The following is a 15672-nucleotide window of genomic DNA, read 5'->3' on the forward strand; positions in this document are numbered from 1 at the left end:
TATTTTTGATAGGACTAGCAATAGGCTCACTGAGCTGATTGACAATATAATCAAATTTAAAAGTGACCCAGATTTTAGTTGGCCTGATTCAACTTTACAGACCAATATAGAAAAATTTCAAGCAGACATAAAGGATAGAAAGCATAATCAATTTATTAGAGATAGTCAAGATTTCAAAGAGAACAAAGTCTTTGAGTTTCTATTTGAAGAGTGTCCCAATCAGACAGGGGAGGCCTCTAATATCTCTTCTTCGGATTTAGAGATCTCAGATAGTGAGAAAAGTGAAACTAATAGAAACGCAAGTGGTAATAATACATATTGTGAAAGAAGACCAAGGAGAGAGAGATGGGGAAGGGCTAGAAGGAGAAGATTTGGCCCTGCAAGAGGGGGGTTGGGTCATCAAGTGCCTTCACCTGGGGCGCCTTCTACTTCCTTACCCTCTACATCCTCCTCTTTTTTAGAGAGGAGAAATTTTCTCTACCAGCTGAGAGAAAGCTTAAATGGAAACATTTTTTCAAAAGTCATGATCAAGCCGAGTGCATGGCTTTAGGTATTGATATCACGGGCTTCACAGATTTGATGATCCTGACTGATCTTTTGGATGAGAATTCAAGACCCATGGGAGTTGGTCCATTCACCGACTAAAGACCTAGTAGCACTAGGATGCCACCCTTGTCTGTGAATATCAGTATGGATATTTTTACTCAGTTGGTGGTTAATGATTTGAAAAAGCTTAATGTCAAGAAAAGAGAAGGACAATCGAATCTCTCCTATAATGAGAGGAGTGCTCTTGATACTTTGTCCACAAGAACTGAGTTAGTTATAAAACCATCAGACAAGGATGGCAACCTGATGATTATGGACCACATGAAATACAAGGATATGTGTCTTAAAATCTTGATGGATACGTTAACCTATGGTCTAATTCGTGGTGATCCTACTGAAAGATTTAATAGTGAATTGAATGGTCTATTGTCAGACTCATATAGTATGTGGCTAATATCAAAAAATTTGAGGGACTTTATGCTACAAAAAACAACAACAATACCAGTTTTTTATGCCCTCCCAAAGGTGCACAAAGGCCTTTCACCTTTGAAGGGAAGGCCAATTGTATCTGGCAATGAGTCAATTTTCTAGAACTGTGGCATCTATATTGACAAAGTTTTGAGACAGTTTGTCACCGCTTTGCCATCCTATATACGTGACACGTCGGATTTATTGTTGAAAATTGAGGATATTACTGTTGATAGAGATACCTACCTGGCATCTATTGACGTCGAAGCATTGTATAGTAGCATTCCCCATCATTTGGGAAACTGAAGGCAGTTGATATTTTTCTGAAAACAAGAGGAATCCACTTTGTTGGACATAACTGGTTCATTATTCAGCTACTCCAATATATACTCACTCACAATTATTTTTTATTTGATGGCAAGTTTTACCACCAGCTCAGGGGCGCAGCCATGAGCAGTCCTTGTGTCCCCACCTATGCTAATTTGCTCCAGGGCTGGTGGGAGGACACCGTAATATTTTGTGAGGACCAGTCGTCATGGTGGCGCACCGAGATATTATTCTTGGGGCTCTACATTGATGGTATTTTTATTTTGTGGTCTGGGGATACCCTCTCTTTTGATAGGTTTATCTGGAATTTGAATAATAACGAAATAGGTTTGAAATTCACCTATGAAATTGATTTGAATCGCATCAATTTCCTGGATATCACCATCAAGAAGGATGATGAGGGCCGGCTGCAGACAAGTATCTTTAGGAAACCCACTTCCACTAATAATCTACTTAAGTGGAGTAGTCATCACCCGCCTAGCCTCAGGAGAGGGATCCCTAAGGGGCAATATTTAAGAGTAAAGAGAAATTGTTCCTCTGATTCATCCTTCTATCATGAGGCACATAATCTTAAGGATAGATTTATTGAGAGAAGCTATCCCAAAAACATTTTACATGAATCCTTTAAACAAGTTGACTTTCTACCAAGGACTAACCTTCTTCAGTCCGGCCCTCACCTGAGACTTATAGGGAATTTTGATGACTGCTCATCAGAAATAAGAGATTTCATTACTAGATATTGGGATATTTTGCTGGCTGATACAGACATTAAAGATTGTTTGTCTCAAAGACCTGCCATCACATATAGTAGAGGAAGGTGTATAAAGAAATTCAGAAGGAGGATTGGTGACCACATTGGAGATATTAAGCATGCCAGAGATACTCCCATTTCTAGGCATATTCGTGAGATAAATGATGGCATTGATTTTCCATAAAACTCCTTCTTCCAGTAGAATGCCTATTGTAAATTTTACATTAAGAATTCACACACGAAATAACTCTTTATTCAATGTGTCCTGTCAATCATGGAGTTAAAGCAATGAAGGTTGGCACTAGTAAATATGCTGTTTGTTACTTTTCAGAAAGAAGCAACACTCTCACTTTGACTGTACTTGGGATTAGAGTGCTATTCGCCAAAGCAATAGCCTTCAACATCTTTATCACAGCTACCTTTCTTGCATTATAAGGTAATACCTAGTTTGCAATTCGACACTCCAAAAGCATAGAAGGGAAATCGGTACTGAGCGGATTATCCCCACCAAGGACAACATCTGCAAAGAGTTTGTATGTTCTCTCAGTGTTTGCGTGGGTTTCCTCCAGGCACTCCGGTTTCCTCCCACATTCCAAAGACATACTGAGAGGGAGTCTAGATTGTGAGCCCCATCAGGGACAGTGATGATAATGTGTGCAAAATGTAAAGCGCTGCAGAATATGTTAGCACTATATAAAAATAAAGATTATTATTATTATTATCTGAGAATAATAGAGTGTGATTATTTTCAAGCAACATTGTCTCCCTCGTCCGAAGGCTGTGCCACATATTGCAGGTCAGCACCATTCACCTGAAGACGTGTGTAGGTACACTTTATTCAGAGCAGAGTAATTAGACCAATATCATGCTGATAGATCAGGAAAGTTCTATATTTATTATCTGTACCCGATATACAGTAGTGCCACTGCCAACATATTCTGCAGCAATGTACAAAGATCATCAGCGTTCACATAATTCCCTGTGCCAAATTAACAAATTACTTTTCCCTATTATGGACATTCATTAGGGTCAATTCCATAACAGGCAAAATAACGTAAAAAAAAAAAAAACAATACAAAAACAATCATAATATAAAGTTCTAGCTTTCGGAACATAATTGTAAATATGCTGCAAACTTAATGGGCTCCTCAAGGGCATTTCTTTATTAAATGCATCTTATCTTCATCTCTTTTCAGATTGGATTGCAGTGAAGATCTGCGCCTAAGACTAACTACTGTACTCAGTTATTTTGGATTAAATAAGACTTCAAGTTTTGTTTTTAATTTCCAATCTACAGAACATGCAACAATTATCTATCATCTATTTATCTATAATAATTTATATTTCATATCACATTATCTAATGTATCTCCTATCTATCTATCTATCTATCTATCTATCTATCTGTACCATATCTATCTATTTATCTATCAATCTACCTATCTATCTATCTATCTATCTATCTATCTATCCAAACCTTTTGTATTGCTTTGCAAGCTTTTATATATTATATTCCATTTACATAATCAATAAAATATATATTCACCAAAGGTTGTTCATTGCACTGACCGATGAACTGGTCCATTCTACTGTCTTAAAAACCAAGGAGAATATTTAGCAGTGAGTGGAACTACTAAAGTAGATTTTGCTTTTGACTGTGTTGCTAGCATTTGCTCCAAATTTATCAAAGTGTTGGTAGATATGTATCATATTAACGATGACACTTCTGTATAGAGCTGACTGACTGCTTTATATGCCACCCATCCTGCACTCGAGTGAGACTGGAAATTTTTGGCTCAAACCTTATTTGCATAGCCAACCATACATAGGTTACGCTGACCTCTTAAAAATGGCAAGAGCAAGCAAAATATTTTTTCGTGCACAAATAGAATGTAATATTATTGGAGAACTTTTCACACCAATAGACTAGCACAAAAAAAAATCTTGATAAATTCCATCCTTCAGTGCCTGTAGAATAATGGGCCAAATTCATGCTGAAATTATGTTTTTTTAACACAAGTGGACACTACTTTTACAACGGGAGCTAAGGACTGATGTACATATGACTACATCTGCATATCTCCGGGGCATGTATAACATCTATGTGAGATTTGATTGTTCTTGCTTGTTTTAGTTTGTCCCATATATTGTCTTCCTTTGAAAGTGTGTGAGTACACCCCTGCAGGTTTAATTGGTGACAAATCATATGCGATCATGACATTGGAAAGTAGGCCACTTGTGTGCATCACTACGAGCTCTTGTAGAATGTTTGTTGTAGAGAATTATCAGAACACGGAACATCTATTCCACGTAAGTGTAACGGATTACTACAGAAAGTCTCAATGAATAAGACATTTAAATTCACTTTCTGCATCAGGCACAAATTGAGAAATAAGGGTATAAAGTCTGAAACTCCTTATTAAACATTATCCCGATTTGTCTGTACGCAGAGTGTTTATTCAAATTTGTATCATCCTAATACTTGAAAACTTTTATATTTAGGCTTAGTAATGAGATAAACCTTTACATTAATATGTAAATGACATGGTATTATTCATCAATCCTGTTTCTGGAACTCTCGTATGGTCAGAGGTTTTTGGAAATAAGTTTGTTACTGTGTTATACTGGAGGCAGCAACAAACTGATATTTGGCGGAGGAACCGTTCTGTCTATTACTCCAAGTGAGTGCTAACATTTTTTCAGTGGATTTGTTGGAATGTGTTGTTTTAGTTGCTTTTTCCAGAAGGAATACATTTTATTTAAAAAAGATCAATACCGACCTGCTTACCGGGTTTGTATTTTGCACTTATTCCAAGCACAGACTATGCTCCTGTTTAACCATCCAGAATAAGAAGTAAGAAAAGTCTTAAGTCTTGGTATAAAATTAGTATAAGATTCTTCTTTATTATTCAAACAGCCATGGCATCATGATTAAGAGTGGCTAAACACTCGAAATACATAGGTATGTTGTGCCTGATTTTTGCAATGTTCTCTCTGCTGGGATTTTAAAGGTCATTTAAAAATAGAGACGAATATAAACATTTGTATTCCTTGCAGCTGGTCTTAAGTCTATTCCTATTACTTAGACTTTATTTTGTTCCACTGTTCATTACCAGTCATATAACTAAATACTGAAAGATCTATAAAAAGAAAAATATAAAGTATATAATTACATTTTTCTTCTGTCATTTGCTATGAGATCATTAACATGGATTATCTATTCAACTTTGTTAATGGTATCTCCTGTATCTGTAGTGATACCAAGGCAATGACGTTACCAGTGAATGTGCTTATCATCTTTATAGCTGGAAAGTTAACCCTCAGAAGGGTTAGGTGGGTCTAAGGGGTGTAAAGAACTCCAACATTTACTATATGGCTTATCAGAACAAGTCAATTTAAGCCTGAAAGCAAATTAATTTCCCTGATCATTTCTGTGTTTATCTTCACTCACCAGTAATTTGGTAGTTGCGGTGTAACGTAAGGATGAAAACCCAATCTAAGATAAGTTTATCAGCAATCCTCAGTCACATTGTATCCTGGCTGTAAAGAGAAATTGGGCTGTTCTTGCTAAGACCTGTTTCATAGTGATAAATCATCAGGCGGCTGGACATTGATATTTGGGGGAGGCACTAAGGTGACAGTAAAACCTAGTAAGTAGTTAAGATATAGCAAACTTTCTAGTGTGTGTTGTCATAGGATAACTTTAAAAAATCAAATATTTAATATTATTCTTCATGATGTACTTTTACTGTTACTGCAAGTCGTATTTTTTCACTAAAAATCTCTTACAAGATGAAGGGTCATTTCCATGCCTGTATCCATGTTGTTAAAGGGTTTAGGTTTTTGTAATGTCATTCAATATTGTGATAGATCTGGTGTAGCAAATCTCATATTTGGTCAAGGAACCAAGTTGTACGTAACACCTGGTAAGTCTATGTCATCCTTCACACATAATATGCAAGAAGAAAACATACTAGTAACGTACTAAAATATCCTTATATCAAGGTTATCAGGGCCAAGGCACCTTGCCGGCACTCCTGTAGTATATAAAAAAAGGAAAAGGATATCTTTTCATATTTGAGAGCCCAATAGTGGTGCGAAACTGATGGAGCTGGTGTGTTTCTGACATGGTTTCATGGTTGTAACAATGTATGGATGAGAGTATGGGCTTGTCCCACTACTATGATGTCTATGTGCTGTAATAGAGCATATAGAAAATGGTTGTGCTGATATTATAATTTGTATTATTGGATTTACCAAGATCGTATGAAGAACCATACATTACACTTCACACATCAATGCATATTTATAGATGTAGACTGTATAACACTGCTTTAGACACTGCTTGGTGGTATTATTAAGCAGCATATGGCATTTTTTTACATATACTATAGCTCAGCTATTTGATATCGTGGTAGCATTATCGGTATACTGCATAATACTGTATTTACCACGTTACTTTAAGCATTAATCGTTATTGTCCTGCCATGTGTAATATAATCAGATCTTTTAGCTATGTATTTTCCATTCAGTACTTGTAGCCTTTTTTCTGGCTGAGATTCATTCCCTTCTCTTCCTTTAAAGAAAATTACCGTATATGCTCGAGTATAAGCCGACTCGAGTATAAGCCAAGACCCCTAATTTTGCCACAAAAAACTGGGAAAACTTAATGACTCGAGTATAAGCCTAGATTGGGAAATGCAGCAGCTACTGGTAAATTTTCAAAAATAAAAATAGATGCCAATAAAAGTAAAATTAATTGAGACATCAGTAGGTTAAGTGTTTTTGAATATCCATATTGAATCAGAAGCCCCATATAATGCTACATACAGTTCATGATGGGCCCCATAAGATGCTCCATACAAAAATATGCCCCATATAATGCTGCATAAAGGTTGATTATGGCCCCAGAAGATGCTCCATAGACACATTTGCCCCATACAATGCTGCATAAAGGTTGATTATGGCCCCAGAAGATGCTCGATAGAAACATTTGCCCCATACAATGCTGCATAAAGGTTAATTATGGCCCCATAAGATGCTCCATAGAATAATATGCCCCATATGCTGCTGCGATTAAAAAAAATGACATACTCACCTCTTGTTCTGAGCAGGCGGGGACCGGTGCGCTATGAAGGCCAGGTGCCGGAGTCGCCACTGGCTCCGGCCCCCGACACTTGCGATATTCACCTGTCACCGTTCCACCGCCCCACGCCACTGTGTCTTCCGTGTTTTTGTAGTGATTCTTCAGTCAGATTTTCAGCAGTGTTTGGTCAGTGTGTCAATTTTTACCATCAGAGTTTCATCAGTTTCCTTGTATGAAAGAAAAACAAAAACTGATGGAGGTTTCTCAAGCTTCTTCTACCAAACAGGCAGTAAAAAATGGATAGCACATGGACGGCATCTGATTTTTTGACAGACCTAAAGACTTCCATTAGCAAACTTGGTGCTTGGCTTGGATAAAAGTTGGACATGTCTCTGTATTTTGGTGAAGACCCCTCAGTCTGGAAAAACACATGGATGTGTGAACATCCTCATACACTATAACAGGTACAAGTTCTATCTATGAAGAAGACGGATAGAACTTATATATGAAAAATTTCCACCTGAACGAGCTTTAATATGGAGATTATAAGCATTTTGATAAAATTATAAAGTGCATTTGATTGCACACTCGATATTGCATGATATATAAGTATATTAGAAAAGTATTTTTAGCTAGCAGAAGTCCGTTCAAGTTTAATAGCATATTTGTGGCCTTTGCGCTAAAACCTCAATGGAGGGTTCTTTCACTGGTAAGACCCCCAAGGTCACTGTAGGATGTAACTACGAAGACCACATTACGTTATAAAATGAGGTACAGATCTGTACGTTCTTCTTCATAGATCAGTGTGTGCCCAGATTTGGTACAAGGATTTTGTTATGGTGCTTTCTACTGTGACAATAATAACTTCAAGTATATATTTGGTTCGGGGACACAGCTGACTGTGCTGCCAAGTGAGTATCGATTAAGATATTTTAGTGAAGAATATTATATTTCCGTATGTATGTGATGCATTGTGCATTTGGATGACCCCTTGTGAATAACATAACTAATAGCTTTAAATTGAAATGGAATGCAGTTGTGTAGTACAATAAGTAAGTTGCTGTATTGGGCAGGTTTTGTGTAGTACGGTAAGTTGCTGTATTGAGCAGGTTTTGTGAAGTACAGTAAGTTGCTGTATTGGGCAGTTTATGTGTAGCACAGTAAGTTGCTGTAGAGGGAAGTTTTTGTGTAGTACGGTAAGTTGGTGCATTGGGCAGGTTTTGTGAAGTACAGTAAGTTGCTGTATTGGGCAGTTTTTGCATAGTACAGCAAGTTGCTGTATTGGGCAGGTTTTGTGAAGTACAGTAAGTTGCTGTATTGGGCAAGTTTTTGTGTAGTATGGTAAGTTGCTGTATTGGGCAGGTTTTGTGAAGTGCAGTAAGTTGCTGTATTGGGCAGGTTTTGTGAAGTACAGTAAGTTGCTGTATTGGGCAGTTTTTGTGTAGTATGGTAAGTTGCTGTATTGGGCAGGTTTTGTGAAGTGCAGTAAGTTGCTGTATTGGGCAGTTTTTGTGAAGTACAGTAAGTTGCTGTATTGGGCAGTTTATGTGTAGCACAGTGAGTTGCTGTATAGGGAAGTTTTTGCATAGTACAGTAAGTTGTTGTATTGGGCAGTTTTTGCATAGTACAGTAAGTTGCTGTATTGGGCAGTTTTTGCATAGTACAGTAAGTTGCTGTATTGCATAGTTTTTGTGTAGTACGGTAAGTTGCTGTACTGGGAAGTTTTTGCGAAGTACAGTAAGCTTCTGTATTTGGCAGTTTTTGAGTAGTACGGTAAGTAAGTTACTTTATTGAGCAGTTTTTGTTCTGAATAGCCATATAGTGACAATGATGTAACTCTGGAGTTAGAGGGCTTGGGACAATAAGCCATTTGATAAGATAGTTTCACATAAGAATATCTTTGTCACAATTTTACATCCGTATTTATAACTTCAAACCAGAAGAAATTTAAATCTTTGCATTTTACCTTTTTGTCTGTTTATGTTGCCTTCCTGGTTACAGCTTACAATTGCTAAAGCCAAATAATGACCTAAAGTATAAAACTGGCCATATAAAGACCTATTCACACTTGTTTAGAAGAAGAGCTGTTTGAGCTTTCTCAGTGTCAGGGAGCACAATGGCAGAGACAGCTGCTTGTCTATGGTCCATTCTTACCTAGATTTCTGTAGCTACATTTTTCCATTTAGTTTTATTTAGTTACCAGCATTAATACTAACACTCTGATAACAACATTTTTGTAAAGGAGTATGACAATGTGAATTAGTGGGACAGGATTCAAAGTAATCTTTGGAGCTGGAACGAGACTACTTGTCACACCTAGTAAGTTGCTTACTATTATGTGCCATAATTGCTTTATAAGCTTATAATACGGCTCATTGAAATATATAGCAAATTGGCAGATGATCTTAAGGAATACGATATAATTTAAGGCATCTTACCATTTTCATACACATATAACACATATAATACGGTTCCTTGAAAAAATAAACATAGTTTGAGAAGGTGGCACTAAACTAACATGACAGCACAGAAGGCTGGAGCCCAAGTGGGTACATTTTTTGTAAAGTTGTCAGTGCTTGTGGGCATGAGGGAACAGGATTCGGAAAACAGATATTTGGAGCTGGGACACAATTGAAAGTCATTCCAAGTAAGTCACCATTAGATATTTTTAGAATAAGTCGTGTTTTGGGCCATTTCAGCTTTTGAGACAATTAGCTAAGCTGCCAATATGAGTACAGGATCATATTCACGAGCAGATACTGTATGTTAGAACATTCACATTGCATTATATTATTCCAACTGACATAAGGCTGATATCACAGAATGCATCAATTAAAATCAATTACTGCAGTGAATCTATGTGGAAGCAGTATATTAAAGGAGTTGTCCAAGTTTACAACTGTGAGGACTTTCCTATGAACCATGGGATAGGTCATCAATATCATATTCTTGGGAGTCAGAAACCTTGTGCCTGGACTAATCAGCATTATTCAGCTCAGGTGATGGCGAGAAATATCCTGTTCTGGCTCCATATATTGTGTAAGTTTTGCTCACTGTGTTTTGGCTGTTGCCGGAAATGTGCAGCTCATCTCCTATTGACGTGAATAGATAAGTCCCTGTTCCCATGTTATTATTAGGAATACATAAATGAAACCTAATATACTGCTAGGAAATACTGTTTTGTGAGTTTTTAGGTGTAGATTTGGTCACTTAAAATAGTCACTCAACACTTACACAGCTTGTTATATGAGTGCTAAATCGCTGTCCGAATTGGGCAATTAGTCTAAGTCATTTTTACATACTTTTATCAGCCATATGTTTTAACTACGGTAATTGAAAGATACATGCTAAAATGTTTCATTCCAATAATGTTCCCTATTCAGTCACTTCACCCATTACCGTATTGTTTTTTCATTGTTCTGAGATGTGCAAAGATGCAGTATTTGTAATATGATTAACCATTGTGTGGTGGAGGAGCTTATAAATTACTATTTGGGAAAGGAACTGCGCTGACTGTGCAGCCTAGTAAGTATGTACAAATTCTGAATCTCATTTATAGTGGGTATGTTATAGCACACTTCAGTTATACTAGATGGGTAGGAATTATGGGACGTAAAGAAAACCCATCTATATTGTAGCTTCCCGTAGTGCAGTTTTTCAATGTTCGATTATTTCTATAGACTTTCAGTGCAACTGCGGGAAATGTATCAATGGTATCTGCCATGTAATTACTTGGCTTGTGATCACAAATGTTAGCAAACATCTACTCATTTGTGAAGAAATATGATGAAAGTATTTGTCAGATTCGATTTTCCACATATTTACCTACTAATCTACATCATTTCTATAGCAATAATCCTACATAACAAAAATCCAGTCACTCCGGGACCCCAGATCAGTTATTCAACATACAATACGAGTGCCCCAGTATGTACTGGAGTGTCCCCAGATGGTTACTGTAGAGCGTATAGTAGCTGTGGGATTAATGCCGCCTGGAAACTTGTATTTGGATCAGGCACCCGGGTCAATGTGCTGCCCAGTAAGTAAAACTGTCATCCAAATTCGTCACATTCCAACATGTTTCATTATATTTATAATGACATAGGACTTTTATAATCGTTTTAGGACACTGAATAAAAATCTGATGCAACTGCTGATGATCAGATAAGGGCTATGTGACTACTTCTGACATCTGTGTGCTGTGCATTGAGCTGGATGGCTTTTGTAATTTATTTATTAGAAATTTATTTAGCCAATTAGTAGAAACCAGTGCTAAATGTTCTCTGACTTGTGAGGAATCTAGAAATTGTAATACAATGTAGTTCATTTGTGATATTATTCTAACAAGCTAATATTATACCATGTACATCACCAGTGAGTGACATATTACCTCATATCTCATAGCTGGGAAAGAAGATCCTATAAACTGCAATAAAAGTATTCATTAAAAATTACAAATGGACAAAAAAGAATTGTTACAAAATCATAAAGATAATCTCCATTTTTTGTTTAATTTTAGGAACATCCCGCACCATCCCTTCTGTATATCGGCTGGAGGCTGACAAGCCCAACGAGGATCTCCCAAACACGGTTTGTCTGGTCACCGATTTCCCAAAACCAGATACAACATTGACTGTAGATGAGAAGGAGATAAGGCTGAACGAAACATCTGTGTTGGACAAGTCCATCAGTGATGTGTGGAGATACAGTGCCGTCATCTGGGACAATGACAATCCCTCCAAGGACCTGGCCTGTAACGTCAAATATGATGGAAAAGATGTCCCGCGAGAAAACCTAATCGGTAAATTATATCCTAATTCATTTATTTGAATAATGATGGCAAATTTGCTCTCGGCATATATATGTGGAAGAAATACTTAAATGTCTCTATTATAGGGCTCCATTTATCTGTAACACAACCACAATATCCTATTTATCTGCTAATCATCTAAATTGAACTTAAACCACATTAGAGATGATAAGAAAATTGAGGGGATGCAGATGTTGAGGCCATAATGTGGACAAAATGTTGCTACAACATTATGGACATGAAAATCCATCCTTATTAAAAGGGTTGTGTCATCTAATATAGCTATGGCATATTGCTAGGTGGCCCAATCTCAAGTAAATGCAGCCAGCTAAAGTTTTCTGCACAATTAGTTGGCAGGGAGTGCCACTCTGCAGGGCAATATTCTTTAAGAGGGCACAGAGTTACATCAGCCATGCATCCCTATCATTCTAATAATGTGTCAAGGTCCATGATGTCAGTCCCTCACCCATCATGATATGATGTTATATCATGCTAATATGCTATCTGTTTATAAATAGGATACATCCCTTTATGAAGCTACGTCTCCATATTGGGTTTAAAATTTTCCACTTATTTTCCAAAAATGAACAATTTTGCAGGACATTCATGGCAAAGAACTCATTGCAAATGCACTGTGTAAACATGGCCTAAAAAATCTATTTCAGATTATTAGACCCACAGTCATATCAGAATTTGCAGAGGTAACGTTGCCACAAACGTATATTGTGCTCAATTAAAACCAGATGTTTATAAGTCCATCAATCAGCCCTTTTCTCCAGATGTATTCTACATATTACATTCAATAATAAAAACAGGCCTCAGATCAGAAACCATATTAATATAATACAATTATACCCTCAGTATTATATTAGGGGAGCTAAAGTAGCCAGGGACACTCTCAGAAACATTATTGAAACAAACAAAGAAAAAAAGAGAGTACAAAACGTCCCTAAAAGAGCCACCTTGTGCAGCAGTAGTGCTGCATTCTGACAAGGTGGCTCTTTTAGTTCGGGTCCCTGGCACTGCTGCAATAATCGCTTTTGAAATTTGTTCCTCATACTGTGAAATTGTCCCGGAGGCAGGCCTTTCCCCCCGAATCTAGATACCTCACAACCATCAACCATGGCCTCTGCGTGCCGAGCGCCGCCTCCTCTTCCTTCAGTAGGGTCCACGGCACCTGCGTTGAAGTTCGAAAGGCAGCGCAACTGCGCATGCCAGAAAAAAAAACAACGGCGCAGGTGCTGGGGACGCTACTGAAGGAAGAGGAAGTGGCACCCAGCGCGCAAGGGCCATGATTGACGGTTGTGAGGCGTCTAGATTCGGGGCAAAGGACCTGCCCTGGGACAATTTCACTTTGTGAGGAACAAATTTCAAAAGCAATTATTGCAGCAGTGCCAGGGACCCGAACTAAAAAAGCCACCTTGTCAGAATGCAGCATTAGTGCTGCACAAGGTGGCTCTTTTAGTTATAAACGCCTGGGGGGTGACAGGTTCCCTTTAAGCTCACACAGAACAATCAAAGAGATGGGAACTAAAAATCTGTCCCAAATGGTCTGTTATGGCCAACTAGTAACAAAAATCAATACCACTTTAAGAGAGCACAATAGCATCAAAAGCCGCCTTTACCCATGCTTGTGACCTCCTGGAGACCTCATGCCGCAGCCCCAACGCGCGTTTCGCATGGGCTTCCTCAGGGGGCTAAACACAGGTAGTACCATCCTGAATATCGGCGCCAAGGAAATAAATCACATGCACAAATTTCAAATTATTACTTACATTTTCATTAGGAATTTTTCATGTCAATTAATGATTGCACTTTGGCAGCTTTTGTTTTTATTATTCAGTCTATATTCAGATTACTTCTTGCTTTTTCTTTTATGAGTTTGTGAATAAATACTATCCTAATGTGAAATTCACTGTCTTTTAGGTGATGCTCCAACGACATGTGAAACAAGAATGATAAGTGAGAATTTTAAGACAGGTAAAAACTACCTAAATAACAAACTGGCATTGTGAGGACATTCTATAGGCTGCTGGGGGCCATGTTAGGATCGTTTTTTTATAATGTTACACTCTTAAATATAGCTGTGTTTAATAGAAATCACACTTTACACAGGGGCCCAAAACAATGTGACTGAGATGGCTAGTCACGAGGTGGCCCCGCTCACTTCTCCCTGTCTTATTCTCCATGATTGACAGGTCTCTCCCTATGTCTGTCATTCACAACTAGGGGTTAGAAGTCGGCGAGTACCTATCTCCATTGACTAATCCTCCTAGTCACCCCATTGGGAGCCCCTTTTCTAAGCAGTTAAGAGTGAAACATGGATACTTGAAAAAAGAAGCCTGTCTCTGTTTCATAACTTTGCTAAATCTGTACCTCAGTTAAGTAAAGCTCTCTCTGGCATGAGGGCAGATATTTTATGGCTATATTAGGCTGTTAACCGTTTTGCTCACCATTGGAATCACTTCTACATTGTTGATTTAACAACACAAAAGCAAGGTTAAAGATCTGGTTTTATCATCATTATACGCTTTTTTTTCTTTTTACAGACATGAGCTTAAATGGATTATCATTCTCTGTCCTTGGATTGAGGCTTTTAGTCATCAAAGGGTTAATATTTAACTTGATATCATCAGCAAAACTATGGTCCATTTAAGGTATGTTATTAAATTAACAGATGTTTGTGGTTGTTTTTATGGAAAAATGTAATAAAGGGAACCTGTCACCTCATTCATTCTTCTCAAACTGTTTCGGCATTTCAGAGACAATATACTTGAACAATTTAACGAGGAACATAGTCGAAGTTAAGACTAGTCCGGCTCTGCTCCTGACCGGGTTCTCCCAGTGCCGATCTAGGTGGTTGACAGGTTACTCACTATGGGAGAGACCTGTCAATCATCTGAAGCAGTGCTGGAAAAAATCAGCCAGGGGCGGAGCCGGACTAGTATCGTCTCCAACTGTAGTCACCAACCTGATTTCTAAAGTATATTTTTGTCTGAAACACAGAAGCATTTCAGAGAAAATATACTTTGCTGCAATCGTGCTGCAAGACTCTGATTTGTGCTTCCCACACACTTGGCAGTAGGAATCAGATGACACATTTCGTTTAAGTGTTCGCCTACTGATTTTTGGCTGGATATGGCATTGTAGTGACTGCAATCTGAGTTTAAAACTTCAAGCGTCAATGCTCCTAATTTAGACATTCACTCAGGGTGATAATGGTTCATCAGTAAGCCACACCATTGCCAAACTAAAAAAAAAACCTAATAAAAAAAATTACCTTTTAATGTATGCACTATTTCTGTAATTGGTATAGTGGTCCTAAGTGTTAGGGGTCAAGTTCCCGCTTCTGCACAGGGGGAATCTCGAGCCACCTCCGCTGCAGTCTCCCATTCTTATCCAGCCGCAGTGGAGTCTGCTCAGCAAAGACGTCGGTCCCAGCGTCTTGCTCATTCTCACTCTGTTCTGAGAGTTACTGCTGTTTCTCCAGTCTCTGCCATTAAAGCCAGTACTGGTCAGCAGCGAGCGGACTTCTCTGGGACTAAGTCCTTGTCTGCGCATACTGAGCATGCCCAGGGTAAGATCTCCCGTTGGAGTTCGAGGGTCATGTGCTCAGGCTCTGCGGCACATTCCATTGGTCCTCTTGACAGGTCTTGGAAGGGCAAAAGTCCTGTGGCCACTTCCT

General features: G+C 38.1%; 1 protein-coding gene across 1 annotated transcript in view; it reads left to right on the forward strand.

Annotated features, from left to right (window-relative positions):
• The window catches only part of LOC138668099 (uncharacterized), a 46170-nt gene extending 31527 nt beyond the window's left edge, over positions 1 to 14643 (forward strand). The window contains exons 5-7 of the mRNA XM_069755998.1: positions 11697 to 11978; positions 13914 to 13967; positions 14537 to 14643. Of these exons, the coding sequence (XP_069612099.1) occupies positions 11697 to 11978; positions 13914 to 13967; positions 14537 to 14643 (443 nt within the window). The remainder of the gene's footprint in view (positions 1 to 11696; positions 11979 to 13913; positions 13968 to 14536) is intronic.
• Positions 14644 to 15672: the final 1029 nt, after the last annotated feature.

This window comes from Ranitomeya imitator, chromosome 1 (assembly GCF_032444005.1).
Source record: "Ranitomeya imitator isolate aRanImi1 chromosome 1, aRanImi1.pri, whole genome shotgun sequence".
Classification (NCBI taxonomy): Eukaryota; Metazoa; Chordata; class Amphibia; order Anura; family Dendrobatidae; genus Ranitomeya; species Ranitomeya imitator.